At 38.8% G+C, this 26,554-nt stretch overlaps 1 protein-coding gene and 1 long non-coding RNA gene across 12 annotated transcripts in view; one reads left to right on the plus strand and one right to left on the minus strand.

Annotated features, from left to right (window-relative positions):
- The window catches only part of LOC134298671 (uncharacterized), a 28,321-nt gene extending 24,414 nt beyond the window's left edge, over positions 1-3,907 (plus strand). The window contains exon 4 of the long non-coding RNA XR_010005778.1: positions 3,032-3,907. This is a non-coding gene — a long non-coding RNA (uncharacterized LOC134298671). The remainder of the gene's footprint in view (positions 1-3,031) is intronic.
- st3gal3 (ST3 beta-galactoside alpha-2,3-sialyltransferase 3) overlaps positions 1-26,554 on the minus strand; it is a 303,637-nt gene that overhangs the window by 15,507 nt on the left and 261,576 nt on the right. For 7 of the 11 annotated variants that reach the window (XM_062979653.1, XM_062979654.1, XM_062979655.1 and 4 more), the window contains 2 exons: positions 11,063-11,209; positions 3,989-5,968 (listed from right to left, as the gene is read on the minus strand). In XM_062979653.1, the coding sequence (XP_062835723.1) occupies positions 5,336-5,968; positions 11,063-11,209 (780 nt within the window). In that variant the 3' untranslated portion in view covers positions 3,989-5,335. Of the gene's footprint in view, positions 1-3,988; positions 5,969-11,062; positions 11,210-26,554 lie in introns of those variants that run through there. The other 4 variants (XM_003220200.4, XM_003220201.4, XM_062979659.1 and 1 more) reach the window with 1 other exon arrangement.

Below are 26,554 nucleotides of genomic sequence, written 5' to 3' on the forward strand. Positions count from 1 at the left end.
GATACACATAATTCCCCACCACCCAATATGGCGATGCCATAGATAGTGTCCCATCCATGTTGGAGGGATGGCACCAAGGAGAGGATAACCTTGTAAGATCCTGGGCCCTCTGAGCAGAGGGTGGCAGAATTCCTTTACCAAGAGGGGAGCACAATTTGAATCTGAGGATAAGGCCACTCAGCCCCAGAGTACTGGTACATGAAAACACAAGCAAGGCTGATGAATGACTATGAGTGGCCACCTGCAAGAATAAACTCTTGATGTACAAGGTTCTCATGTTGTGGATTTCTGCCTAAGTGCATGCAGCTGAAGCTTCAATGGGATTTGGAAGCTCAGCATTCTAGGCGTGTTTTAAGCAAGGAAAGTTGTTGGAAACTATATACAAAGAGTGGGTCCAGCTCCTGCTAGTGCCTTCCTCCCTTGAAGTCACTTTGTGTTTGATTTTGGACTCTCTTTAATCATGCTGTTAACTGACCTTTTGCTCTCTGGTTGAATTCTCACCACTTGGAAACTGAATTGTCTTTTGACCTGGTTTTTAAATGGCTCTTGTGTTTATTCTGTTGTCTGTTTGGACCCTGCTAATGTAGACTCTAAGACTGTCTGGACCTTGTTCTCAGAGCCTGTCATACCTCTTATATTTTTAAAATATAACAAAGCATCCAGGGTGATAAAAAATATTGGAAACTTGCATTCTGCACCATATTGCACCTTGGGTACCCCAAGGTGTGATGACTTATGGGCCATGTAGTCCCGTTCCTAGTACTGTTGTGACAGATGAAGAGGAAAACTTGGGTTTCCCACCGTTTCTGCCAGATTTGGAACCCTTGCAGCTGCAGGATGTTTGCCCACAAGAAGTCAGACAAACAAGCCTTGAGGAAAAATCTCCCCCATTTTCTCGCCGCCTTTATTATAATCAAGATAGACACGCGCGGGAGGCGACTCGCCGAAGCGCCCGGATAGCTGCCAGACAATTAGATGATTAAGTCTAATTCCCTTGGGAAAGTTTAAGGAGTCCTGCATCTGGACAGTTTAGGTTTCGGTTCTTGTTCCCCAGAGAAAGTCTGCTTTGGCGGGAAAACAAGATCCTATATAGATGCTTGGCCACAAAGGATTCCTTGCGGAGTCAATTCGTCAGCTTCGGGAGTAGATTGTGTGTGGACTACGCTACTCCAGTTTCCAGGACCTTGTTCTCGTTCCAGCCCTGCCTTGTTCCCCGGACCTCGCCACGGATTTCCCACGGACCCTGTTCTTGCTCCTCGCTTCTTGTTGCCTTGAATCAAGCCTTGTTTGCCAAGAATCTAGTTTGCTTCCTAGCCTTGCATTAAGCTCCATGGACTAAAGGACCTTGTCATCTCCCCTCACTTTGCTTGGCAAAGTGAGTGTTTCGGTTATTGGATTACAACTTTGGACCTTAATATTTCATATTGGACATTGTTTTTTTGGACTAATTTTGACCTTTCCTGAAAGGTCTACTTCTGAACTATTTTCTACACTTGCTTTTATTAACTTTATATATTTCCTCAATAAAGATATTAGATAGATTCTGGCCTCTGTGTATGGTTATTGGTGCTCTGCAGCCTGGGTCCTGACACAAGGTGCAATTCTCTCCCCTCTTCTCTTCAACATCTACGTTAGACCCCTTGCTAGTTTGGTTCGGAGTTTCGGCCTAGACTGCTATCAATATGCGGACAACACCCAACTCCTTCTGCGCTTGGAGCCTGAAGCAACGTCAATACCAGACAATTTCACCTTATGTCTGGAGGCTCTGTCGAACTGGCTACGTGCTAGTAGACTGAAGGTGAACCCGGCGAAGACTGAGATTCTCTGGCATGGCCGCTCGACTGGTCTGATCCATTTGCTACCCACCTTAGATGGTGCTGCCCTATCTCCTTCGCCTACCGTTAAGAGCCTGGGTGTCGTTTTAGATTCGCAGCTGAAAATGGAAGCTCAAGTCGCTGCTGCCAGCAAACAGGCCTTTTTCTACCTACGACAAGCAAGGCAACTGGCACCCTATCTATCTGATGAGGCTCTGGTAACAGTCATCCATGCCACGGTCACGTCTAGGCTGGACTATTGCAACGCCCTGTATGTTGGCCTTCCGATGTCCACGACCCGAAAGCTCCGTATTGTTCAGAATGCGGCAGCCAGGCTACTCACAAGAACACCCATGAAATGCCACATAACACCAGTGCTGCAGCATCTGCATTGGCTTCCAACTGATTACCGTGGTCTATATAAGATGCTAGTTCTGACCTTTAAAACTCTTTACGGCCAGGGCCCATCGTACCTTAGGGACCGTCTCTCCTTCTCCCATCATCGGAGGTCGCAACGACCATCCCAACGAGACTTACTTTATGTACCGGGTCCTAGAGAAGTGCACTTGGAAAGGACCAGACGCAGAGCTTTTTCTATTTCTGCCCCTGCCTTATGGAATGCCTTGCCGCCCTTTATGAGAGCCATGCGTGAGTTAGGGCCTTTTACCCTAGTACTCAAGACCTGGCTCTTTACTAGAGCTTTTAATCTATGTTAATTTTATTAATATTTGTATGTATGTATTTTTATCCTTTACAATTTTATCTTGTAAATCGCCTAGAGCATCGTGGATGGAGGGCGATTAATAAGTAATTAAATGATGATGATGATGATGATAATGTGTAGCAACTCCTCTTCAAGAGGTATTGAAGATATTAAGAGGCTAATTCTGAATATGATTTAACCCCAAACTTTGTTGTCAGGAAGATGATGCATTGCCTGTTGACATGTCTTCATAGTTATGTCTAGAGCTTCTTTGTTCACTGACCTCCTCAGCTGTTTGAACTTCAAATGTCCACAGGCCAACACTAAACTTAAGATACCTTCTCCCCTGGCTCTGTGCATACCAGCTCTCTCTCTAGAGCATCATTTATGTTACTCCTGCTTTTTATCAGAAGTAGAAAATGATGACTAAGAGTCTAAGGAGTTTTAAAAAGAGACTAGGGAGAACCCCATCAGTCATCACTGCAGGGTTTGATCATGTATTATTGTTTTTCAGATCTTGCTGCTTTAACCTCTTGCTCCAGAAGATGATCCTTCTTTCAACCAGTATTGCTTCTTCTATTCCCATGGCAGCTTGTCCCTCATGCCCGAGGGGCACCATGTCGTCAGTCCATTAATCACACAGCTAGTCGTATGTAAGGTTTTGAAAGAAGACTTGATCTTCATTCTTACCAGCCATACTGGAAAATGCAGTGTTAAACAACAAGGCACATAATCTTCTAAAAATTCTGTACTCTCGTTCCATATGCCATTAAATCAGCATCTGAACACTGTATCTTATCTAGAATTCTACACCATCTCCATCCACTACCAGGTCTTTGAATGAAAGTATTGTACATGGTTTGAATAACTATAATTACTAAAGTAGACTCACTGAATCAATGGTATTTACAAAAGTTTTAATTAACTATTTGTCAATAGATTCAAGGAGCTTACTTTAGTTAGGAATGCCAGTAATAATGTCCTATGTTTGCATGCATTTGCATGTCTCATAAAATTTGAATGTAATTTACTTCCCTTTCAAAACGCAGAGTTCTATATTTGATGCTGGTGGCCTAAAAGTCTGCTTATACCGTTTCATGCTTCAGCCTATGTGATAGCTGCTGTTTTATAGCTGTAAGCATTGTACTGCCTTATCATGCAAGAGGGATGGGAGTACAAATGTACTCATAAGCACATGCTTATGGATGTAGTGGGAAAAATATTATTGGTATTTGCTTTTGTTTTATTTAATATTTGATATATGTATAATCTGATTTGCATGTCAGAGGGCTAAAATGGATGGCCCTTGGGATCTCTTTCAACTCTATTTCTATGATTTTACAAAAGAGATGTGGCAAATTTTGCAATAAAAGGAACAATTTCTTTTAGATGACTATGAGCACCTATAGGCTCTGTCTAACAAGACTCCTCCAAGTGGCTGCCCAGGTTATTGGTGGGAAAGTTGTTGCTGCCAACAGAGAAAGTAACTCTTCCTTCTGCATTTGAGCCAACTTCCCCTGACTGGGCTTGCATGCTTCTTTCTCTCTTCCCTCATCATAGGCATTTTCTGATGCACCCGTGCTAGGAAAAGTGTGAGTGGGCCCCTATGTTTGAGTTTAGGATAATTCTTCTTTATTGACCTTTGACTAATTTAGGCCCTAATTAGCAAATTAATAATGTTAAGTCACATTTTAATTCATGATGAAGCCCACTTTAGGCACTAGACACTCTAATGTGCCCCTATATGTCAAAGGTTTGGCAATTCTTCCTCTACACAATTTGGGTGAAGCAAGAAAACTTGATTTGGAAATCCCCTGGGGTGAAATGGCACATGGTTTTGTAAACCACCTGCAATTTTGGCTATTGGTCTGTATATACATGAAGTAAATAGAAATCACATGAAGGAGGAGAGATTTTAGAATAAAAAGAACATATTTACAAGTTGTTCTTGACATGGCCATGTATTTGGAACAAGAAGTACTAAAGCCGTGTCCCTCCAGCTGTTAAATAGTAGCTCCCTATATTCCTGACCGCTGGCCATGTTGTCCAGAACTAAATTCAAACAATGCCAACAGGACCACAGACTTTCCACCTCTGATATATGCCACAGAAACTGAAATTTTCAAAATTCTCTTGACATAGCAGGTTCCATTAGATCATGTACCCTCAAACTGCAGCCCTCCAGCTGATTGGGCTTCCAGCTCCCAGAATTCCTGACCATTGAACAAGTTGGCTAGGACCTCTGAGAGTTGGATACCAAAACAGCTGGAGGGCCACAGTTTGAGGATGCCTGCATTAGATACTGGAAACTACAGTTTGATTACCAAGATGGAGGCTCCTCTAATCCTTGATTATATTTTTAAAGCTTCACTTTTATTTCTTATGGCCATGAGAAATATTGGAGTTCAGACAGAAAGTAATTTCCAAATGGGCAGTTGCAGATCCTTTTGTAACGTGGCATCCAAAGAGATTCAAATATGCATTTAGCATCTTACTGCCTCAATCAGTATCTACAGTTCACTCTTTCCTCCCAGAAGCAACAGGCTTCTGTACCTCCTCCAGCAGCATTAGAAAAAATACCTCCTTTGGCATGCTGAAGCATCTCTTGATTTGCCCTTGGTTATTTAAGCTTTCACCAGCATACAAACCAGTCATAATTCCTGCTACAACCTCTTTAATCAAACAACCATTTGGGAGATTAAAGAAAGGGCAAGAGGAAAGCATGTCTTACCTGGGAGAATCCTATTTATTTATTTCGTGTCAAAAGCATTGTACAACAAATACATTTCAAATAATGGAAATAAAAAAAGAAAAGAAATCACAAGCAACTAAATAGTTTTGGACCAAAAGCGGGCAACAGCAACCGCATTGTCTGTAGCTTTAAACAACTCCTCCTCCGTACATGAGGCAGGGCATTGTGGGCAAGCTGAGTTGTTTGTTCAGCTCCACAGTCACACAGGGTGGAGGATTCCTCCAGGTAGTGCCACCTTGCCAAGTTGTCTTTTGATCTGCCCACTCCACTTCTGAGTCTGTTCAGGGACTTCCAAGTTGCCCATTCTTGGTTTGCCCCTGGAGGAAGACCCTCTTGGGGGGCCATCCAGTTAGAATTGCCAGGTTTAGCTGCCCAGAGAGACACCCTTGCTGCTGCTGGAGGAACATCAAGAGGAGTTGTGGTTCTCATGAAGCCCTTCCTTGATTTGAGTCTGGTGGGAGGAGGGTGATAGCCATGCAGTGGGTGGCTTTCACAATGTTCAACCTTATTTCTCTCACCGTTAGCAGCAACTTCCCGTCGCACGTCAGGAGGGGCAATGCCAGCTAACTTGTAGAGTTTATCAACAGGTGTAGGTTTAAGGCATCCTGTGATGATTCTGCATGTTTCATTCAGTGCTATGTCCACCTGCTTTGCATGGGCAGACTTGTGCCAAACAGGACAGGCATACTCTGCAGAATCCTATAAGAAGTATGCAATGAATATGTAACATATCCAGGATTTAGATGTTCTAACTCTCTATTATAATGGCTTCAGTTCTATGTGTCTGCCTGTGGCCTGACTCTACATAGGAAGAGAGGGTCTGAAGTTATTCAAGCAACTGTAGCTGAACTGCTATTAATGCTTTTATTGGTTTTGTTGGGTGACAGCACCATCACAAAAACATGTAGCAAAGCATATTTTATTATTCACAATTGCCTTAGAAGAGGCATTGGAATATGCAGCTGCCTTGAAAGGAGGCATTTCCTGCTGTAAAAATGGGGCTTATTCCTACTACGAAAATCTATACCAGTCTTCCATAACCTAAGGTCCTCCAGATGTGTTTAACTATAACCAGCCTCATTGATGGCCACCATGGCCATGTGAAGGGCAAGTAGCTGGGGAAGACTGGGATAAGCATTCACATCTAAACAGAGAAACTGGATCTGAAACCAAGTCGATCTAAGTAAGCCAGATTTGTTATAATTAATACCAGAGTCCCCATTCTTCTCTCACCCGCTGCATAGACTACTCTAGGTCACTGTAGGTAATCCTTTTACATCTATCTAGCTGTGTTTGACCCAATGAGTTTCATTATTCAATGGGGACTAGAGGATGCATGACCTCAATCCTACTCTAACATTATAATCACTAATTTTGTTTAAGAGAAATGACAGCAATACTATTGATAGATCACTGAACAGTGTGAAATGAAAAGACTCAAAACACATTTCCAAGACAAGGTAAGAAACTTCTGAGAAATAAGATGCAGCAGCCCTTCTGATACTCAGAGCATGAGACAGCTCTTCTAATATATCAGCCTGAAGAAGGTTTACATGCTTTAGCTTTGATCTTAGCATGCCTTGGCAGCAAGCTAACTTCCTGAGGTGCCAGCATAAACCAACACTGAATTCACACATTTCCTAGACCTGCTGAACATAAAAGAACTTGCTAAAGCAGCAGACTGGTCCAATTAATATTCCTGGAATGCAAGATCATTCAATCTAATGAGGTTGATAAGAAAAATATTGTAGATACAGAGTTAGAGGGAGATAAATGAGGCTATGACAGCAAATGAAATATCTTACAATATGAGATTTATGAACCCCAAAATGCTGCAATGATGTCCATCACATTTCTTTTTTATTCTCTTTTTAAGTAAAAAAGGACCTATCAAAAACATAATTCCCTAAAAAATTATTGACAATTCAACAATAGCTTTACTATTGCAGATGGCATTAAAGTTTCTTTTTTCATTTAAGTACAGCCTCTTGGCCAAAAAGAGAGTTTTCTGAAGAACCCAGAGAAAAAGGAAGAATGGATGTCATCTGGGACCAAAATCAAGTATTGGTTCACTTATCGTTGTGTCTCTCTAACTCAGAAATAAAGGAGCTCCACTACAACTCAGCCAATTTGGAAAGAACTCATTTTGCACTCTACAGCCCCACAAGGATAGATTTCTGAACAGATGGCAGATGTCTACATGTCACACGCAACGCTTGTATAAAGCAAGATCATGCCAGATTTCACCATTAGGATTGTTCGAAAAGAGATTTTGAGGGATTTTATCCTGTAAAAATGACATGATGAAAGTTACTCATGAACAGTATCGTTTAGCTTAATGAATCATAGTTGGACTGGAGAAGTGTGTCTTCTGGGTGATCTGAGAACTTCTACATACAGAAACTTTACACATCTGGTAGCCTCAAATGACCCATTTCACAATAATACTCTGCTCTACATTATTTTTGGGCTTTTATATATTACAAAACCTGAAACCTCACACAGTGCAATAGTCTACCAACAGGAGAAAGCCCATTTGTTTCTAACCTGAGGTTTTATCACCCTTGATCTTGGCACAGGAGGGGCCATCTCCACCCAGCTGCAAACAAATGCAATTCACTGCCTTTGTATATATTCAGAAGAAATTCCCTAGAGATGAGTCACAGGTTCTTTAAAGGGTGTCCAGGGAGATGTCAAGCAGACATTGCGTGTAAATCAATGACACACCTTGTGTTAGAGAACACACGCTGTAGCCTGCAGGTCTTTTCCCTCTAAGACACAGCACAATAGAATTGCTGGTTGATGGACATTCCCAGAGAGGCTCCTGTGAATGAATGTGCGCGCACACACACAGAACTAGCAGCAGGGAAACAGTTTCTATTTATTCTCCCTGAGTACGAACAATGGGGAATTGAGGAGGGGTTCTTTTACCTTCCTGAAACTTGTAACTAGGCTTAGCAGAAAGAGAAAGTGTGTTTGCAATCTCGTTCCCTTAGCACAGGCTATTCCATCTATTTCTCCATTATCAGAACAGGAACTCTAATGGGACTGTGAGATGCAATGTTTGTTGAATTTTGTACAACATTAAATGTAAATATGTTTTCCCTTCCTACCCCAAGGGCCCCCACTGAACTAATTTACATATAATGCTTTACTTTAGTGTACCTAAGCCTTACTTAGACTTTCAAGGTAGGGTTACTTGAATGTGGGAGAAGAGGATTTGCTCTGTCTCTTCCAGTTACTCTGTTTAAATAGAGAGTGATATTCTGAAGAGGACAGTCTCCTCTATGCATGCAGCCACATGATGAGAAAGCCTGGTTTTACGAAGTTCTGTACAGAGAGCATCCATGTGTAGATGGATACAAAGATGGAGGGCATGAAGCTAGCATACTCTCTTTGTCGATGTATCAACCTGATCCTGAATGCCCAAATAGGGCAACAGGCAATCCTGAATGAATCCGCGAAATGTAGGAATTCAGTTTTTCTGTTCCTTTCTTTTTTCTCATGCATGGGAGTCCAGGATTAATATGTTTGAATCAAACAGTGTGATTTAATTTTTTTATTTAATTTGATAAACCAGTATCAGAACTCCTGGTATGAACTTGTTTTGTGATTAATGACAGTTATACGCATGAAGGAGCTTATTCACCTTGTGCTTGCTGACACAGACCATCATTTTGAAATCTCTTTCAGAGAGAAGGATTACTTGTGCAAATTACATTACCTACTACTTTGTAGCACTAACAGGGAGAAAAAAGTGTGTATTGTGTATAGAGCAGAACGGTGTTGTAGTTTAAATGTTGAACTAGGACTCTGGGAGACTAGGGTTTGAGTTCTCAATTTAGCCATGGAAACCCACTGGGTGACCTGAGGCAAGTCCCACTCTCTCAGTAATAGCAGAAGGCAATGGTAAACTCCCTCTGAACAAATTTTGGAAAGAAAACCCTGTGATAGGTTCAGTTTAGGATTGCTACAAGTAATAAATGACTTGAAAGAACACAACAGAAACTTTGAGCGACCTATTATGTGGTAAAGCAACACAGACCTAGTTCATTAATTCAATCCAGTAGTTGTTTTAGGCTCAAAGTGTCACACCTACTTTTCTGGATGAATCCCAAAGACTCTTTTCAAAAAGGCACAGATTTTAAGTTCAAGTGAAACTGCTCGAGGTTTTAATGCACATGTAAACATTACTGTAGAATAGAAATAGGAGCAGTAAATCAACACACCCTTATTACCCTGCCCTCCCATTGTTATATATAATTGTGCCTCAAGAGTTACGAGGATTAATTTCTTCCTTTCTTTCTCAATATAGCATCATCTATAAATTGTGAACCTACTTGGCACTAATGCTGAAAATTCAAAAGCTTTAATGTACCATGGCCTAAATTGGCTCTTTTATGGCATTGGGAGGAATATCATGCCAACGAGCACCTGTAAGGTAACATGAGTATCTAGGAGCTGCATAAAAAGATAGACTAAGGACACACCCTCAGCTCACTCAGTATCAAAAGGATGGCATTTGCATCTTTAATCACAGATCACTGAGTATGCAAAGTAATTTCCACTTTTTAGCATTTGCGTAAGTTATGGAACACTGATCTTGGAGTACTGCAAAGTAATTCTTGTTTCCTGGAGTAAGCAGAAGATGACAAGACAAGACACTATCCCTTTTACCTTTCAACTTAGTTCCCAAGTGACTAACAATTATTAAGTGTCATTAATATTAAAAAGCAACAGCACAACGGAAATACAATCCTTTTTCATCTAGGCAGATTCCATAATATTACAAACAATTAGTTCAAGGGAGAAGAGAAGGCTGGAGAAGAATAAATTATTGATACTTTAGAACAGATGGTTCTTTTTGTATTAGGAGAAGTGAAACCCAAGAGAACTTGTATCTGAGGTGAGGATTAGATGAGTATCCACAGATCAGAAAATGCCAAAAGGAAATGTATGCAGGGATAAGATATGAGCAATTTGTTCTTCATATTTTTTTTTAATGGCCATGAACACAATTAGAAAGCCTTATGGGAAAATTACCAGGTTAATAATGGGAAGAATGTGTAGGTCATAATGTAATCCTTCGTTTGATTGTAGTTTTAATTATCATGCTTTAAAAGTTACTATCTAACTCTTTTTCTAGTTTTAATTATCCTTTAAAAATTATTATCTAACTCTTTTTCTAGTTTTAATTATCATCCTTTAAAATTATTATCTAACTCTTATTCTTTTCTCTCTTAACTTTGAAGATCTTTATAGCATAAGATCACTGGAAACTGAAGCATTGTTTAAGGATGTCCACTAAAATATTCTGCACACTTTCACAAAACGTATTAGTTATTGAAACGTCATGATGATTATAAAATGTTTTAAAACCAATTCAAGAATGTACTGCAGATGTAGCAGAATTGGCAATCTCAAGTTAACCTAACCTCATTTTCCTTCTGGAAGTGAAACCCAAAAATCTACTGCAAAGAGATATGCCCAAGAGTCCCACAAAACAGAAGCTTATGTTATTTCTGTGAGCTCCCACAAGCACATTGTTGACTCATGTCTTTCATATGCTTTCCTTGTTCTCTTCATGTAAGGAAATACATATGTAAGGTAAGATTTTGTTTGATAATTGGAGCCTTGAAAGATCAGACCAAGAACATACACATTCCACCCATTCTGTTTCTGCTAGTAAATGTCTCTTGGAAACCTATGTAGATAACAACAATAGCCCATTATCTATCCTGAACATGCATACACCTATCACGTCTAATGCTCACTGAATAAAGAATTCCTTACCTCTTTGATGGCAGACATCTTGATAGTCTCATAGTAATGCAGTGGTGCATTTGGAGAATTCATGTCATAACCAAATCCAGCCACAGCTACCTCATCACAATTGTGAAGCACCATGGTTATTGCTACACTTCCCAGAGTAGGAATGTTCTGTGCGGGGAAAGGGAAAAAACACAAGCCATTAAGCAAAGTTTCATCTTTTAAAGTACCATTCTCTTAATGTATCTCAAAAGAGAAAATGTTAGAATAGAATTTTGTTTGTGGAACTAGCATAAAGTCCTGTTGCAATAGGTTGCCAAAGTGATAACAGGCAACAGGAAGGAAGTTTCCATAGCAATTTGAAAGAGAAGGGAGGAGTTAAGGGAAAAACCCATGAATTAAAGGGAAGGACAGCAGTGCAGAAAAAAACAAGGAGAAGGTATTGGTAGGAAAATAAGAAGACGAGGAGTAAAAGATTAAGTGGCAAGTGATTCCCACGCAAATTCAACATGTTACTCAGTTTTCCAAGAGTAATATAGTACTTTAATTTTAATGTTATTTTACAAATGTTTTTACTAACCTCACATTTTGCTAAAATGACCCAAATGACTCAAAAACGATCCAAAACAATGATTTTGAAATAATAGGTAATTTTATTGCACATTTTTTCCTGTTAAGATTGTTGTTAACATTAAATATTTAATCATGTTGCTCCTCTATACACATATCACTTCCTCCTACAAGTAACAGGAGGAAGGTATATATAGAGGATATTTGTCATTGTTCCCAAGTGAACGTTTATATAGATCAGACCCCTGGCAATGAAGATATAAAGCATCTTCAGGGCAACTGAGAGATTATTTTGGAAAAAGTGTAATCTTTTCAAATCAGGACATTTCCTATTAACTAATCATTTTATAAAATGTTGACTTACTTCCCATGGTTTGTTCAAAGTGGTGGGAATTATTATTTAATAAGTTAATGTTTATTGCTAATTAATTATTTAACAAGTAATAGTTATCAGAGCAAGAAAATATGTCATTCACATTTATCTGATAATAGTTGTGCATGGTTTCAGTTACCAGGATTCTTTCTAAGCCTCATAATTGGATTTCAGGAGCACCATAAGTTTTAGAGGACAATACAAATGTCTTAATACCACAGAAAGAGAACTCTTACTTTAATTTACCAGCTTTTCTTTTTGTGTAGCTTGCTAAACCTTGTGACGTTCTTCTTCTAGAAATAGAATCATCTTGTTCAATAGAGTGTTGCTGTATTGCAGAGGTGCAAAACGCAAATTATCCTGAGGGCCATTTATTATTCATCTTAATACTAGTTCCTGGTAAACCTTAAAACTAGTTCCTGGTAAACCTGCCTCTTAATACTAGTTCCTGGTAAACCTGAGCATGAGGCTTGTGGGCTTTTCTGAGTCATCTAATTGGCCAAAATAGAATCACAATGATGGAGTGGAAGGATCTCTGGTTTAAATCATCTGTCTTTTCTTACATTGGTGTTTTCTCATTACCACTTGATCTAATGGGCAAGTAGATATTGTCCGAGATACCACTGCATAAATTTGTAAAGGCTCACAAATAATTTATACTATAATTGTTTAGAAGTCTGAAAACTATCAACAAAAATAGCAGCAGACTTGTACACTTTATATTAAACAGGCTTTGACCTAAAAAATTTTTAACACAGGTATACAGCCTTTATTTAGTTCTTGGATCCCACAGTTAGCCACCAACAGTTAATTTCCTTTGAGTAATATGACTGTCACAGAAATACGTAAGTCATTTTCCAGAGAGATGCAGAAAAATCTCAGAGCAGTATACAGTAAGAAAAAATCATTAACGTCAAAACCCTTTTTTTGCTTCTACTACAATAGCTCCTAATTTGATAAAACATTACAAGCAAACTATGTTCTTGCATTGCATTTCTCTGAAGAACAAACAATACCAACCATTTCTACGTCATATGCATCAGAAAACTGTTGCTGCTTCAGTGCCTTGCCAGCTTTATGAGCTGTGTCACTGCCTTTTGGACTGGGAGGAAATAGTTGTACTAAATCTCTTGGGAGAAAAAATCTGACATTCACGTTATGGTCTTTGTTGTTATTTGATTCAGGGAGAGGGAGCTTTGTCTATATCAGGGGTGGGTAAAATGAGGCCCTCGGATCCTAATTGTTGCCCTGGAAGTCCCTCAAAGCTCCCTCTACATTTTGACTTTTTAAAACTTATTTTCGGGGTCTTTTTGCTCCCAAACCTCCACACATTTTTTCAAAACTGGCTCAAAATCAGCAATTCCCACCTCTACACCCTCTCCCATCTCCAAAGCTGACAATTCTGTTTGGTCAAAATGGCAGCTAGGAATATAATCATGCCACTTCGGACACACTGAAATGCTGTGGTCCATCAGGCAGGTGCAGGAAGTTTTTGTTTGCAGTTGCCTTCCCTGGTCTATAACTGTGGTTCTTCAAGAGAATATCAGCAACATGGTATGTGCTAGTTTTAATAGTTCTCTCTGAAGCTTCGAGACAGTGCACCCCATCTTGTGACGTTAAACCAAACCCATCCCACCTAGTTAACAACACAGGCTTATCATCAACTTTCTTGACCAAAATATAGTCCCAATTCCTACCTCACATCACCTCAAAGTTTCTATGCCAGAAATAACACAACTACTGGGACAAAATATAAATGTAAGAAAACACTCCACAAACACTAGCGAAAATTTTAATTTTATTAATCTGATTATTATTAACATCAGAGTTTTAAACTATAGTCCATCCTTGTGCTTTGAATCCAAATATTTCACTCATTTTTCAAGGGTGATTTTTGCATGCATCTTGCCATTTATAACAATATGTATTCTGAGTTCCTGGTTCAAGGATTGGTACTTCTACAAAATAAATAGTATATTTTGAGTAACTTGATACATAGCTTTACAATATTCTTTTCTTCTTCTAACAGCCTTGTAGATTTTTAACTATGGGATCTAGTTTGCACAATGGTCACTAAAATATTTTAACAACAATATAGCAATTATTCCCAAATGTCTATAAATAGCAGTTTTCCCCTGGAGGAATCTGAAACACTAAGTTAACACGCTACTGAAGTCAGCCAAGGTACAATAATACATATATATTCTTGTTGTTTTTACAAACTTGGATTTTAAAAATGTTCATTCTTCTGTAAGCAGCCCAGAATCTCATAAATGCCGCAAGTTCCTGTAGGACAGATGTTTAGCAAGGGTAACTGTATTAAACTTTAAAAATATTCAAGAAAACCTCAAAATAAAATATACAAATTTTAGATATATAAACCTACCAAGACTACACAGCTACATACTATATACTACAACTAAACTACCATGAAAAACTATGAGCTTCACACACTCTGATGGTTGTTGTTCCTTATTAGTCTACTCCATTTAAACCAGGGGTCCCCAAACTTTTAAAGCCGAGGGCCGGTCCACAATCCTTTGGACTGTGGAGGGGCCGAATTATCATTTGGGGGAAAAACCGAAAAACAAATTCCTATGCACACTGCACATATCTTATTTGTAGTGCAAAACAACAACAACAACAACAATGAAAGAACAATACAATATTTAAAAATGAAAATAATTTTAACCAACATAAACCTATCAGGATTTCAATAGGAAGTGTGGGCCTGCTTCTGGCCAATGAGATAGTCAGGTTAATTAGGGTTGTTGTTGTTCTTGTTGTTGTTGTTGTTGTTGTGTGTCTTCAAGTCATTTCAAACTTTGGGCGAGCCTAAGTCCAAAATTATTTATTTAAGTCCAAAATCGTTTACTACATTTATTTACTACATTTATATCCTACCCTTCTCACCCCGAAGGTAACTCAGAGCAGCTGTATGTACATACAATATATTATATTATTAGCATAGCACAATATTAGCATTATACTATATTGAATTATACCACTATACTGTAATATTATATGTACTATATAACATATAATTAATATTATTATATGATATTATTGTTAGTTTTGTATTGTATAAAATGATAATATTATTATCAATATTGTATGTATATACAATATACAGTAGAGTCTCACTTATCCAACATTCTGGATTATCCAACACATTTTTGTAGTCAATGTTTTCAATATATCATGATATTTTGGTGCTAAATTCGTAAATACAGTAATTACTACATAGCATTAATGTGTAATAAACTACTTTTTCTGTCAAATTTGTTGTATAACATGATGTTTTGGTGCTTAATTTGTAAAATCATAACCTATTTTGATGTTTAATAGGCTTTTTCTTAATCTCTCCTTATTATCCAACATATTCACTTATCCAACATTCTGCCGGCCTGTTTATGTTGGATAAGTGAGACTCTACTGTATTATATTATTAAAACTGATATAAAAATATTATATTATAAATGAGGGCGGGGGCCAGGTAAATTACCTTGGAGGGCCGCATCCGGCCCCCGGGCCTTAGTTTGGGGACCCCTGATTTAAACAATAATGTAATCACACTTCTACTTAAAACCACACTATTAATTTATGAATCCCAAAGTTGATAAATGTCTCAATTGTTGCTGTGAAAAGATAATGAGCAGATTTCAATCTTTCTTAAAGTTGGTCAAAGATTTCTCGTTAATAACAGTTGTTGATTTGTCAATTTCTGCTGTTTCACTGATCTTCATCAGCCATTCTTCTTGTGTTGGGATATCTGTCTCCTTCCACCTTTAAGCATAAACTTCATCAGAGATATATTCATTACAAGCCACTACCATATTTTGTAACATTCTCCCAAATTTTCTTTCTACATGATCTGCTAGCACTGTACTATTATTAGGACCACACTTTGCAGAAGTCAAAACAATATGAAAAGGAATAGGGGGAATTAATTGCTTTTTCTTAGATGTACTGTATCTAACATCCAATAATTTCTGTAAAAATATTATATATTTACCAGGACATTATAGTACATTAACTTCAGAATGATTCTTTGTCTGAGATCTGAGGCTTCAGAATGAATATATTTTCACTGTCAGTTGTATATGATGGGCGTGTTACTTTATATACATCAACTCTACATGAAAGTGGAGAAATGAAAAATGGGAATAAAGTAAAAAAATAACTAAAATATTGCTAGAAGCCATCATTTGTGTTTCAAGGTGTCATAAAAGAAAAGGGTTCTGAAATTCCCACAGCTACCTAATGCAAAGTTTCAAGTCATGAGAGAAAAAAACTGATTGAAATCTTTGCAAGTATGAAGGTGACCCAGAACTACTTTCTATAAGGTCATGAGATGAGAGCATCACTTGATGTACTTGAATGGACGAGTAGAATAAGCCAGGCTAATAAAAGAATAGATTATTCCTCATTATATAGGCAATATTTTAATTGAGAACACAAGTGACTGCAGTGCCTGGGGGAAAATCCTCTTGTTCAACAAAGCATCACAAAGTCTGGGTACAATGGAAGTCACACAAACATTAGAGATTGACATACATTTTGTTCATGAAGATCAGATAAAGCATAATTAAGATGAATCTGGAAAAACAAAATTGAATAACAGACCTGTAATTTTCTTAGCAATATCCACACATGAAATGTTTAAAGTACTAATGACCTTGCAGATGGAATGAGCCACCACTGGCAAGTGAGCACAAAGAATGAAGCAAATTGCACGAAACAAGGATAGAAATATTGCCTTAATAAGAAATGAAGATGCAACTGGTTCTTCTGCAAAGATAGGATGCGGTGCTCCAACAGTATGTTTGGATTTATGTTTGGTTATTCTGAAAACTATCATATAAACTAAACTGCATGCATCCTTTAGTGCATGGGAATAAGATACAACAGGCAGCCTACAGCAACTACTGATATTCAGCGATAACGCATACTGCCAATTTCAATGACAAACTACTAAAAGCCATTAATGAAAACAGGAAATGCTGGTTTGTGAGGAGTTTCATGCATTTCAATTTTAATTCAAAAGCAAATAAGGAAATTTGCTTGGTTTGATTACTCTTCTCCATTTGCACCCATATTTTATCCTAACAGCACTCAGATGGAATGCAACCTGCATTGGTTATGGATGGGCATAATTGTGACAGGACCCACTGAAACTGCCTGTTTTTGTGAGTACAGCAATGTAGAGGATAATTTCCTACTTCTCTAAATATAACGATAAAGGATACTGTAGGAGCCCCCAGTGGCACAATGAGTTAAACCATTGAGCTGCTGAACTTGCTGACTAAAAGGTCAGCGCTTAAAATCCAGAGAGCGGGGGGAGCTCCCTCTGCTAGCTTCTGCCAAGCTAGCAATTCGAAAACATGCAAATGTGAGTAGATCAATAGGTACCGCTCTAGTGAGAAGGTAATAGCACTCCATGCAGTCATGCCGGCCACATGACCTTGGAGGTGTCTACGGACAATGCCAGCTCTTCAGCTTAGAAATGGAGATGAGCACCAACCCCTAGTCGGACACGACTAGACTTAATGTCAGGGGAAAACCTTTACCTTTTAAAGGATACTGTTCATAAGATCCATCATATTTGATTACATAGGTGCCCCTGCCAACTGTGGTTTCCAGTTTACTTAGGCTTCCCAGTGACAATTTTTACTGTTTTTAAGATGCCCGGATCTCCTCTCCACATATCATTGGCAAAATATTCCACCTGGATGTGGCTACTCTCAAGCTAATAACTTGGAGAGTCTACCTTCCCTGGAACTTCAGCTACAGAAAAAGGAAGTTGACTTGTGGCCATTTCTGTTTTTCAGAATTCTTTTTAATTTATCAGTTTTATTTATTCACAGCAGTACACAGAATAACTGGCTCTTGGAATGTTTTTAGAAGGCAGTGCAGCCCCTGCAAAAGTCCCAGAGGCAGGAAATTAGGCTACAGAGAGAATCTTAATTGTGAACTGAATTGCAACCATAGTAAAGGAGTACAATGCAATTCTGCATAAGAGAAAAATCTGGAAATCTGTAGCAACAGCAATTCCATTAAACCATCATGGAATCATTTCTTCATCCAGTGCTTCAACTGGCACCAACAAACTCAGCCCATCATGGAGTAGCAAAACAGGTAGAATTATAGTCAATGCTTACCACCAATACCAATACCTAACACATAGTCTGGGCAACATTAGGAAAAGCTATAAAACAGCAGGGAAAGTTATGATTTTGTGATTCTCACAGACTTCATAAGGGTTGTAGGGATAGGAGAAGAGGTATAAACCTGTGACTGGAAACACAATGCTAATACTGGAGTATGCAGTTTGCCCAGTTTGAGGTGCCTTGAAGAAAACATATTAATTCTTATTCATAAGTGGCCCAAACTACAACTCCCAGTCATTGCCATGGCAATAGAAAGAGGAAAACAATCACAGAATAGATTTATTAAAGGGGTAGGGATGGATCACATGGTGCCTTCAGGGCTTAATGAAATGGTAAGAATATCTGTTTCTATGTAAGAGTTCTCAGAAAAGAATAAAAAGTCAGGGAAAATGTTTTTCTGTTCATGAACGGCTAAAAACATTCAAATAAAATGAAAAATATGAAGTGTAATTAAATCTCATGATTTATAACATCAGTTTCATGCTCTCAGTGTCTGAGAGGCCATGGTGGGAAATCCTCCTTACATGCAGCTCTCTCAAAGTTCTTTGATATGGAGGTGAGAAGAACGCTTTTTTTGGCACGGGTGCAAAGCAGATGCCATCACACAGTGACTTACACATTAGAAACAAAAAGAAGAGGTCTGTGGTAAGTGTCAGAGATTGAGCAGACTTGACAAGCAACTTGTAACAAGTTGCAGTTATCCCAGGCAATGAGACAATCCCATAATTCAGAGAAATTGGTCTTTGGCCAAATGACATCAGACAAAAAAAAAGGGCATTTTTCTTGCACTAGAAAATGCTCACATTAAAAAACATATGTGAAAGGCACATAAGTATTTTTATTTGTTTATACGAGTTTAGAAGGTATCCTATAGGGCAGCTTCAAACATGGAATCTTGACAAACAAAACAGCTCACGGTTGCAACACCATGGGAGCCCAGGCCCCAGACACATTTCTTTGACTTTTCTGCCTTCCACCTAAACAGGTAACTAAATTTGACATTTTAAATACAAAGGCTCAAGTCTCACTCTATTTTAACAAATGGGAGTACAATACACTCAGATAAGCAAGGGAAGGGGGCATATTGTAAAGGAGAAATACTGCAAGTCTCTCTCTCTTGTGACTCTCCCCAACACTTTTTTTTTTTTGCAAAATAACATTTCTGAATTGTAAAAACATGGAAGGTGAGCAACAATAAGAATAGGTAGCTGCACTGTTATCAGAGAAAGAGGTGACAGAAAATGGCTGTTTGTTGGCCCATGCAGGACCAGGTGGTTTATTCATGCTCATTGTTTCAGGAGTGCCTTAGTGAAGCAACCTCACTGTTCCTAGTGTAGTTTGCAGTTACTTGGAATTTGAACCAGAGGCCTTAAGAATACACTATACAAGGTTCAATACCTGGTACAGATCCTACTGTAGCCCTCAGCTTCTCAATGTCTATGACTGAGTCTTAGGGCTGAGGGAAAACACATGCCCCATGAAAATTATGCTTGCCGAATTCTGCCAGACATGACTGTTGTTTGCCCAGGCATAAAAAGACGAAGGCTTACAGCCCCAATGGGGATTGAACTCTCTTCATGTTTCCCAGTTTCACAGTCTACAGAAAAAACCACTGGATGCTATTGCTGTGTGTGTGTATCTCTCGGCTGCCCTCCTTACATGCCTGAGCCTTACCTTGAAAGAGTCTTTTTGCCTCTGGGTGGGTCCTGAACTCTAGTTTCTAATTGCTTCCCTTTCTGGGAGTTACATGGGTTTTGTGCCCCATGGTTTCTCCTTCTGCAGCACTTTATGTGATTTGTGTGTGCTTCAATGGAACTCGGTCCAGAGAAACTGCAGTCTTAACTGGAGAAGTGGAAACAAGGGAAAGAGGGAGTGCTTATCCCTTTTCCTACCAAATATTCTTCTGTTCAAAATTCCATTCTGTTTTTCCTCCTCAGGAATTCAATGTGTACATTTACTAAAATAAATATGCCTCTGGGGTCACATTTGAGGAGGCATGATTTGAACAGAAAAACATAGTAAAGAAAGAGTCTGAGTAGCCTGACCTGGCTCTCCCAGTCAAAGATACTGCTCTTCAGGACTATTATCCATTCAAAATATTCATGCATGGGATTTCATTACCTGTATTTCCATGCAATGCCCCCACAATGAGATGCATTTCATAGATTGGGCTCTAGCTGAAAGCGCACATTCTACATACATTTAGATCAAATAAGTAAAGTCTGATCATGAGACCAGTGTCAATACATGTCAACTGAGTTCAGCCACTGCTATGGATGGTATTTCTCAGCAGAGCAACAAACCAACTGAAATGACAACATAAGCTGAGCTCATGAATAATGCAAGACCACACAGTCAGCTAGATACTATCTTTCCTAACATTAGTTTCCAATATAAAACTGGCACAATAGTGGCAAGAACAGAAAAAGATGAAGGGTCTAAATTAGTGTGTTAAAGAAAGGATTAATAAGGATATGCTGTATCTTGATGTTCATTAGTATAAGTGGTCTTGATTTATTTAAAAATAAATACTCCATCTTTCCTTTTACAGTTCAAGGAAGCTGACAGAAATAAATGTATTAGAAAATATATAAAAAGTTTGCTAACGAAGTAAATAAAACCAACAGCAGTAAAATATAATAGCAAGATTACATAGTAGTTATAGGAATACCATATAAGGGAAACCAAAAGGCCAAAAAGTTTTCTGAACAGGAAAGTCTTAATACTCTGCCAGAAGGTGAAAAAGGAGAAGGCAAAACAAACTTCCCATTGGCAGGTCTTTCCAAAGTCTGGGTGTAATAGCAGGAAAAGCCCTGTCCCTCACTCCAATAAAACCTAGTTTCAGACCCAACAAAAGGGCCTTTGTGAACAATGGGTCAATATACGTATTAGCAGTTCATAGAAGAGATACTGGTCTGTTAGAGGGCCTGCTATCATCTGAGGGTCCTTCCAGACAGACTCTATAACCCAGGATCTGATCCCAGGTTTTCTGTTTATCCCAGATTATCTGACAGTGCAGACTCATAAAATCCAGTTTAAAGCAGAAACCCTGGGATCAGGTCTTGGGATATAGGGCCTGTCTGGAAGGGCCCTTAGACTTCAGAGGTGATACTCACTTTGAATTGAACCTTTTTCAGCAGTGGGGTGACAGTGCTCCCAATCCTCCACCTTAATAGTAGATATGACTGAAATCCAGCAGCCACAGGTTTATTTTATGTTCCAAGTATAGACAGCACTGAGGAGGCAAATCTCTCTGATTGCTCTTCCCTGTTTCACTTAAATAGGCTGTTTGTCTTCTTCCCGTTCCAGAGACAGGTATCAGTTATAACACACTGAAAGTTCTTCGCTCTCGGTGTAATTCTGCCATTCAGGAATTAATCTTTCATCAATTTTGCTGCCTATGTGCTGTTGTACCACTCAGTCTTTTCCACATTCATCTGGCAAAAATTATAGTTTCAAAGTGGAGGATGTTCCTGCGTTTAACCGTTTATTAAATGCTGTAAGAAACGATTTGGTATCAACCTTGAACCATTTCATTCAAGCTTCTCAACCCTGATGAAAAACCCTAAAATTACAAAAGTTAATTGGCAACACATTGTTACCATATGTGGTGTGCTAGCTTCACCCTGAAGTTTATTTAAGCTTGGAAAGAGGAATGGAATATTACGACCTTTTATAAAGATTGCAAATTGGGTCTCATTATTAAGGGGTTGATCTATCTCAAACCTCCTCTTGACCCAATACTGTGCCGGTATCTTACGGTACACTTCTGGATATATTTTAGAAAGGCATTCTGTGAGAGAGCTTTGATAATACAATATATTTCATTGTATATTTCCTCAGCCCTTCTGAAAGTTCAGTTCATGATGCCAAACCAATTTGATTAATACACATTCAAGACATTGTGAAAATTAGATGGAAAACTGTATATTATATAAATGAGGACCTTGTAAAGGTCTTGATAGTGAGATTCACACTCAGCATTGATTTGGTGGGAGTGTGCTGAATTTTACACCCTGTAAAAGCTGCAAGCACTTACAGGATTTGATTCAAAACAGGACTAATGAAAATCAAAAGGGGGTGTTAGTAAATCACTTTGTGAAAATGTACACATGTCTGTCAGAATATCTTCAGAAGTACAAATACTCCTGATAAAAGGGGAAAAAAATTAATTGATAACCTCGACTCTTAAAAACTCCACTGAGGATTGACAGTACTCAGTGTCCATGAAATGGTGAGCACTCGCTGGAAAATGAGGGAAATGTGTGTGTTTTATCAGTGTCAGATCTGGCCAAGGTAAGACATGCCTTGATTACATCCTGGTTGGAGTATTGTAATGTGTTCCACATGGAGTTGCCTTTGGAAACTGTTCAGAAGCTTCTGCAGGTCCAAAATACTGTTGACCGGAGCTGGTTCAGGAAACTCTGTTGTTAAAACAGCTTGCCTGGCTACCATTCCATTTTTGGGCAGAATTCAAAGTGTTGGTCATGACCTTTAATGCACTATACGGCTTGGGCCCACACTATTTTAAAGACTGTGTGCTCCTGTATACCTTTTTTAGTTGTGAAATCCTTGGTCCCATGTTTGGTGAGGACATGAGAGACAACCTTCTCTATGGCTGCTTCCAGATTATGGAACTTCATCCTACAGAAGAGTTGGTTGGCCCCTCTCACCTTTCCTCGGTTGTAATCTGCATGATAAAAATTACTTTTACAGAATGCTGTTTTTCTGTTTATATCTTTTTTACTATTCTTTAATTACATATTGTTTTAACCTTGTGTTAACTAAACTGACATTTAATTTTAAACTTTTTAATGAATATTTTAAAATTCTACTCTGTTTTTTTAAAAAAATATCAGAAAACCACTATGGCTCTTCTGTAGGAAGGCAAGAGAGATATAAATAAAAAATAATCAGTCAATCCAGAATATGGATATGGATATGGCTGGAGTGAGTTGTGTAGATGCAGCCTGACACTTACAGATCATATTACTTTATTCATGACTTTGTTCTTATCCCTACTCCATTTGCACTGAAGATAAAAATAACATCAGGTTTTACACAGTCATCGTAGTCCACATACGCAAAGGTGTAATGCTGGCTCAGAAATCCTGCGCCATATCCGTTGTTGTGATGGAGTCTTCAAGTAGAGATCTTACTTTTTGTATTAGAAGAGGCAGGAAAACTGCTCGTGAGCAAGACTTTGATGAGGAGCAACAAAGGAAGAGAATCCGGGAAATACTTATGGAGCCCTCTGATGATGATACATTTGAGGGTTTTGAAGGGGATTGTGGGACTGGGAGTCAGGAGGATGGGATGTCAGACTCTGGGAGTGAGGTGATGGATTGGACTAAGGTTCAGGAGATCCAGGAGATTCTTGAGGAGCCCACAAGCAGTGGTACATTTGAGGGATGGCACGGAGAAGATACAGATGGATCCTGGGGAGTTATGGGTTTGGATAGAAGGTGGTCTGGCTGGAGAGATCGTAGAAGGGCTGCAGCTGGAGGTGGGGCGTTGGGTGACTCCAGCTCTGATGAGGATTTGCAGCAACCAGCTGTGGATGGGGCGTTGGCTGGCTCAAGTTCAGAGGAGGACTTATAGATAAAAGTAAGTTTGTTGCTAATGTAACTTTGCAATCAGCAAGGTGTTTTGTTGGACGCTTTTCGGGATCTCTGTTTCAGAAGGCGTGTTTGGAAGACTGCTTTGGGACGTAAGTGTCAACCCGGGTTTTTAGTGGCAACGGGGGCTGGCATTGTGTGGGTTTGCGCTGGATTGTCTTGTGTTGGTTTTATGCATTAGCTGCCGGCTTGCCTCCGTCGCTTTGGCTCTTTGTGTTTACCTTGGTCTGGAATTCGGTGACTGTGACTTCTCCCTGACGACTTGGACTGGAACTCGACGCCTGTGACTTCTCCCTAACGACGCGGACTGGACGTGGCAGCTGTGACTTCTCCTTTACAACGTGGCTTTGCTTTACCAACGTTTTGGGACATTGTGTGGCCGTTGGTCACTGTGGGTTACTGCTGGTAGCTTTCATGTGCTTGTTTAGCTTAAACCAGCAGGTGGAGCGAGTTTCCAGCCTTTTCAACTAAGTTTGTTTTAGTCTGGATTATTTCCCAGGATAATCCAGATTATAACCCAAGTTTGGGTCTTTTGAGTTCTTTTTGGATATTGTTACCTCACACTGAAGAGAAAGTGTTTTGGTTGTTTCTTAGGTTCTTTTGTGTTGTTTTTGCAATAAACTGAGTTGTTTATATTGGCTGGTGTCCGTCCTCCTGTCATTTAGAACAGCTTCACACATGGTAAAATTTGGACTACGTACAGACAAAGTTCACAATTTTATGCAAACATATACTCTCACCTTGGGAGATTAGTGTCACCAAGTAGAAAGTAGAAGATTCAAACTTTTCCAGACTCTACACCTGACACAGATATTTCATTGTTTTTGTTCAAAGGCCCTGACCAAACAATTTATTATTTACTTCAATTGACAAAGGCCACTTGCACAATCTGCTTTAAAGATTCATAAACTAGTTTTTAAAAAGCCCAAGCATACTTTCATGAAGTTAAACATCAGGTTCTAATTAAAGCCATCCTTGGTTGATTTTACCAATCTGATATGTTTAGCACAACCTATCAAACCCTCACAAAGTTAGATTCACAGTATGTTCATTTCCACAATCCCTCCTCTCCATTCCAAAATAAATGTAACCACTTGTGCATTTCAGACAATGTGTTTCAAAATAAAAACAAATTGAAGAAAAAGTGAGTGGCAGTGGGATTTTTTGTGTCTCCTTTTGCTTTTAAAGAGAAACATCAAATACTATTCCCCAGAAGAGCTGCTATGCAACTAGGTGAGGGAAGTCAACTCCCAAATATGCAAACACATGTATGATATTTGGGGCTACAGGAACCCTTGCTATGATAGAAAATCATCTCACCATGATGCAACTCTGAATACTGTACTTTGAACACCATTTGTATAGATGTGTGTGTACAATGATGGTAGGGGAACTCCATATGTAAAAAAGATTCAACTAGCATCAATTTCTGTCCCTTTTTTCTGCATTTGGGCAGTTGTACGGATAGATAACTGTACTCTACTGGAACTGAACTATACTGGAGAGAAATATAAAAATGACCAAAAGAAAATAAAGCACTATATTTTGCACCCTCCCAAAAGATCTGTGTTACAATCCAGAAAGTTAAGCTAGTCTGAATAGGAAAAGGAACACCTGCAATATAAATTCTTTGATGCCTAATACACTGATATGTGTACCATGTTTACATATGGAAAATCATGATGGTTATTGTGTTCTTTCAAGTCATTTGCGACTTATGGCAACCCTATTAAAGGGTTTTCTCAGGCTAAGAATGTGCAACTTGCCCAAGGTCACCTACCTAATTTTTCTGCATGTGGAAATTTAGCAATTGGATTAAACCAATTCATTCAGGAAATATAAACAAACTCAATAATATCTTGCTATATACCCCAGGAGCAATTCAATGTATTGTCATCCTTCTCTCCTGAACCTGTGTTTTATAATTTGAAAATTGAACGCTCTTGGTTTCAGCATCTAATTATCAAATGTTCTTTCCCTGTGTCTGCCTTCTAAAATAATCTGATCCACGTGGTTCTTTAAGCATCCAGGTGGTCAGATCCACTCACTTTCTGAGAGGCTTACTGCCTATTCCTCCTTGGTGGCAAGTAAGTTGCTCTCAGCAGATCATAGCACAATTTTAAAAACTCCTGCCTAGCATAATATGCTCGTGCCAAATTTCCTGTTTCAGGAGGAAAAAAATCCTTCAAAATATTTCAGTGAGGAGTTGAAGAGTGCAAGACACCAGAAAGAGAGAATAAACTCTCACAGATCTGGACAGATTTTTTTCTGTATAGGAAAATTGCAACGGCTGAGATTGTTTACCTTAGAGAAATGACAAACATCCCTAAAATTACAAACCTCAACAGGAATGCAGACAGGCATTATCTAGTCTCCCTGCCTTCTAGCATAAAAGAAAAAGCTGTTTTATGAAGCAAAGGGTGAAAACTGAGATAAGGATTTTTTTTGCAAACAATATCACCTTTAGATTGGTTGTTGCTTACAATGAATAATAACAACAACAAACTTTGCAGGATTAAAAAGAATACTGAAATAGTATCTGACAGCAAAAATACAATCTAACAATTTAACTATAAAATACTAAGAAAGAATTTTAAAATCAAATTGATCTTGCTGAAGAAAGAAACAATATACTCTGTGTGAGAAAACATAGAAACATTAAAAAAATCTTGTTAAGGGGCAACTTGTCTTGGCTCTGATGAAGAATTATTTATCTATGCCTATTCATTTGAGTTAAGAACGGATTCAATGCCAGCTAATCCTGGGGATAGGATTCTGGGCCATG

The sequence above is a fragment of the Anolis carolinensis genome, chromosome 4 (genome assembly GCF_035594765.1).
Source record: "Anolis carolinensis isolate JA03-04 chromosome 4, rAnoCar3.1.pri, whole genome shotgun sequence".
In the NCBI taxonomy this organism is placed as follows: domain Eukaryota; kingdom Metazoa; phylum Chordata; class Lepidosauria; order Squamata; family Dactyloidae; genus Anolis; species Anolis carolinensis.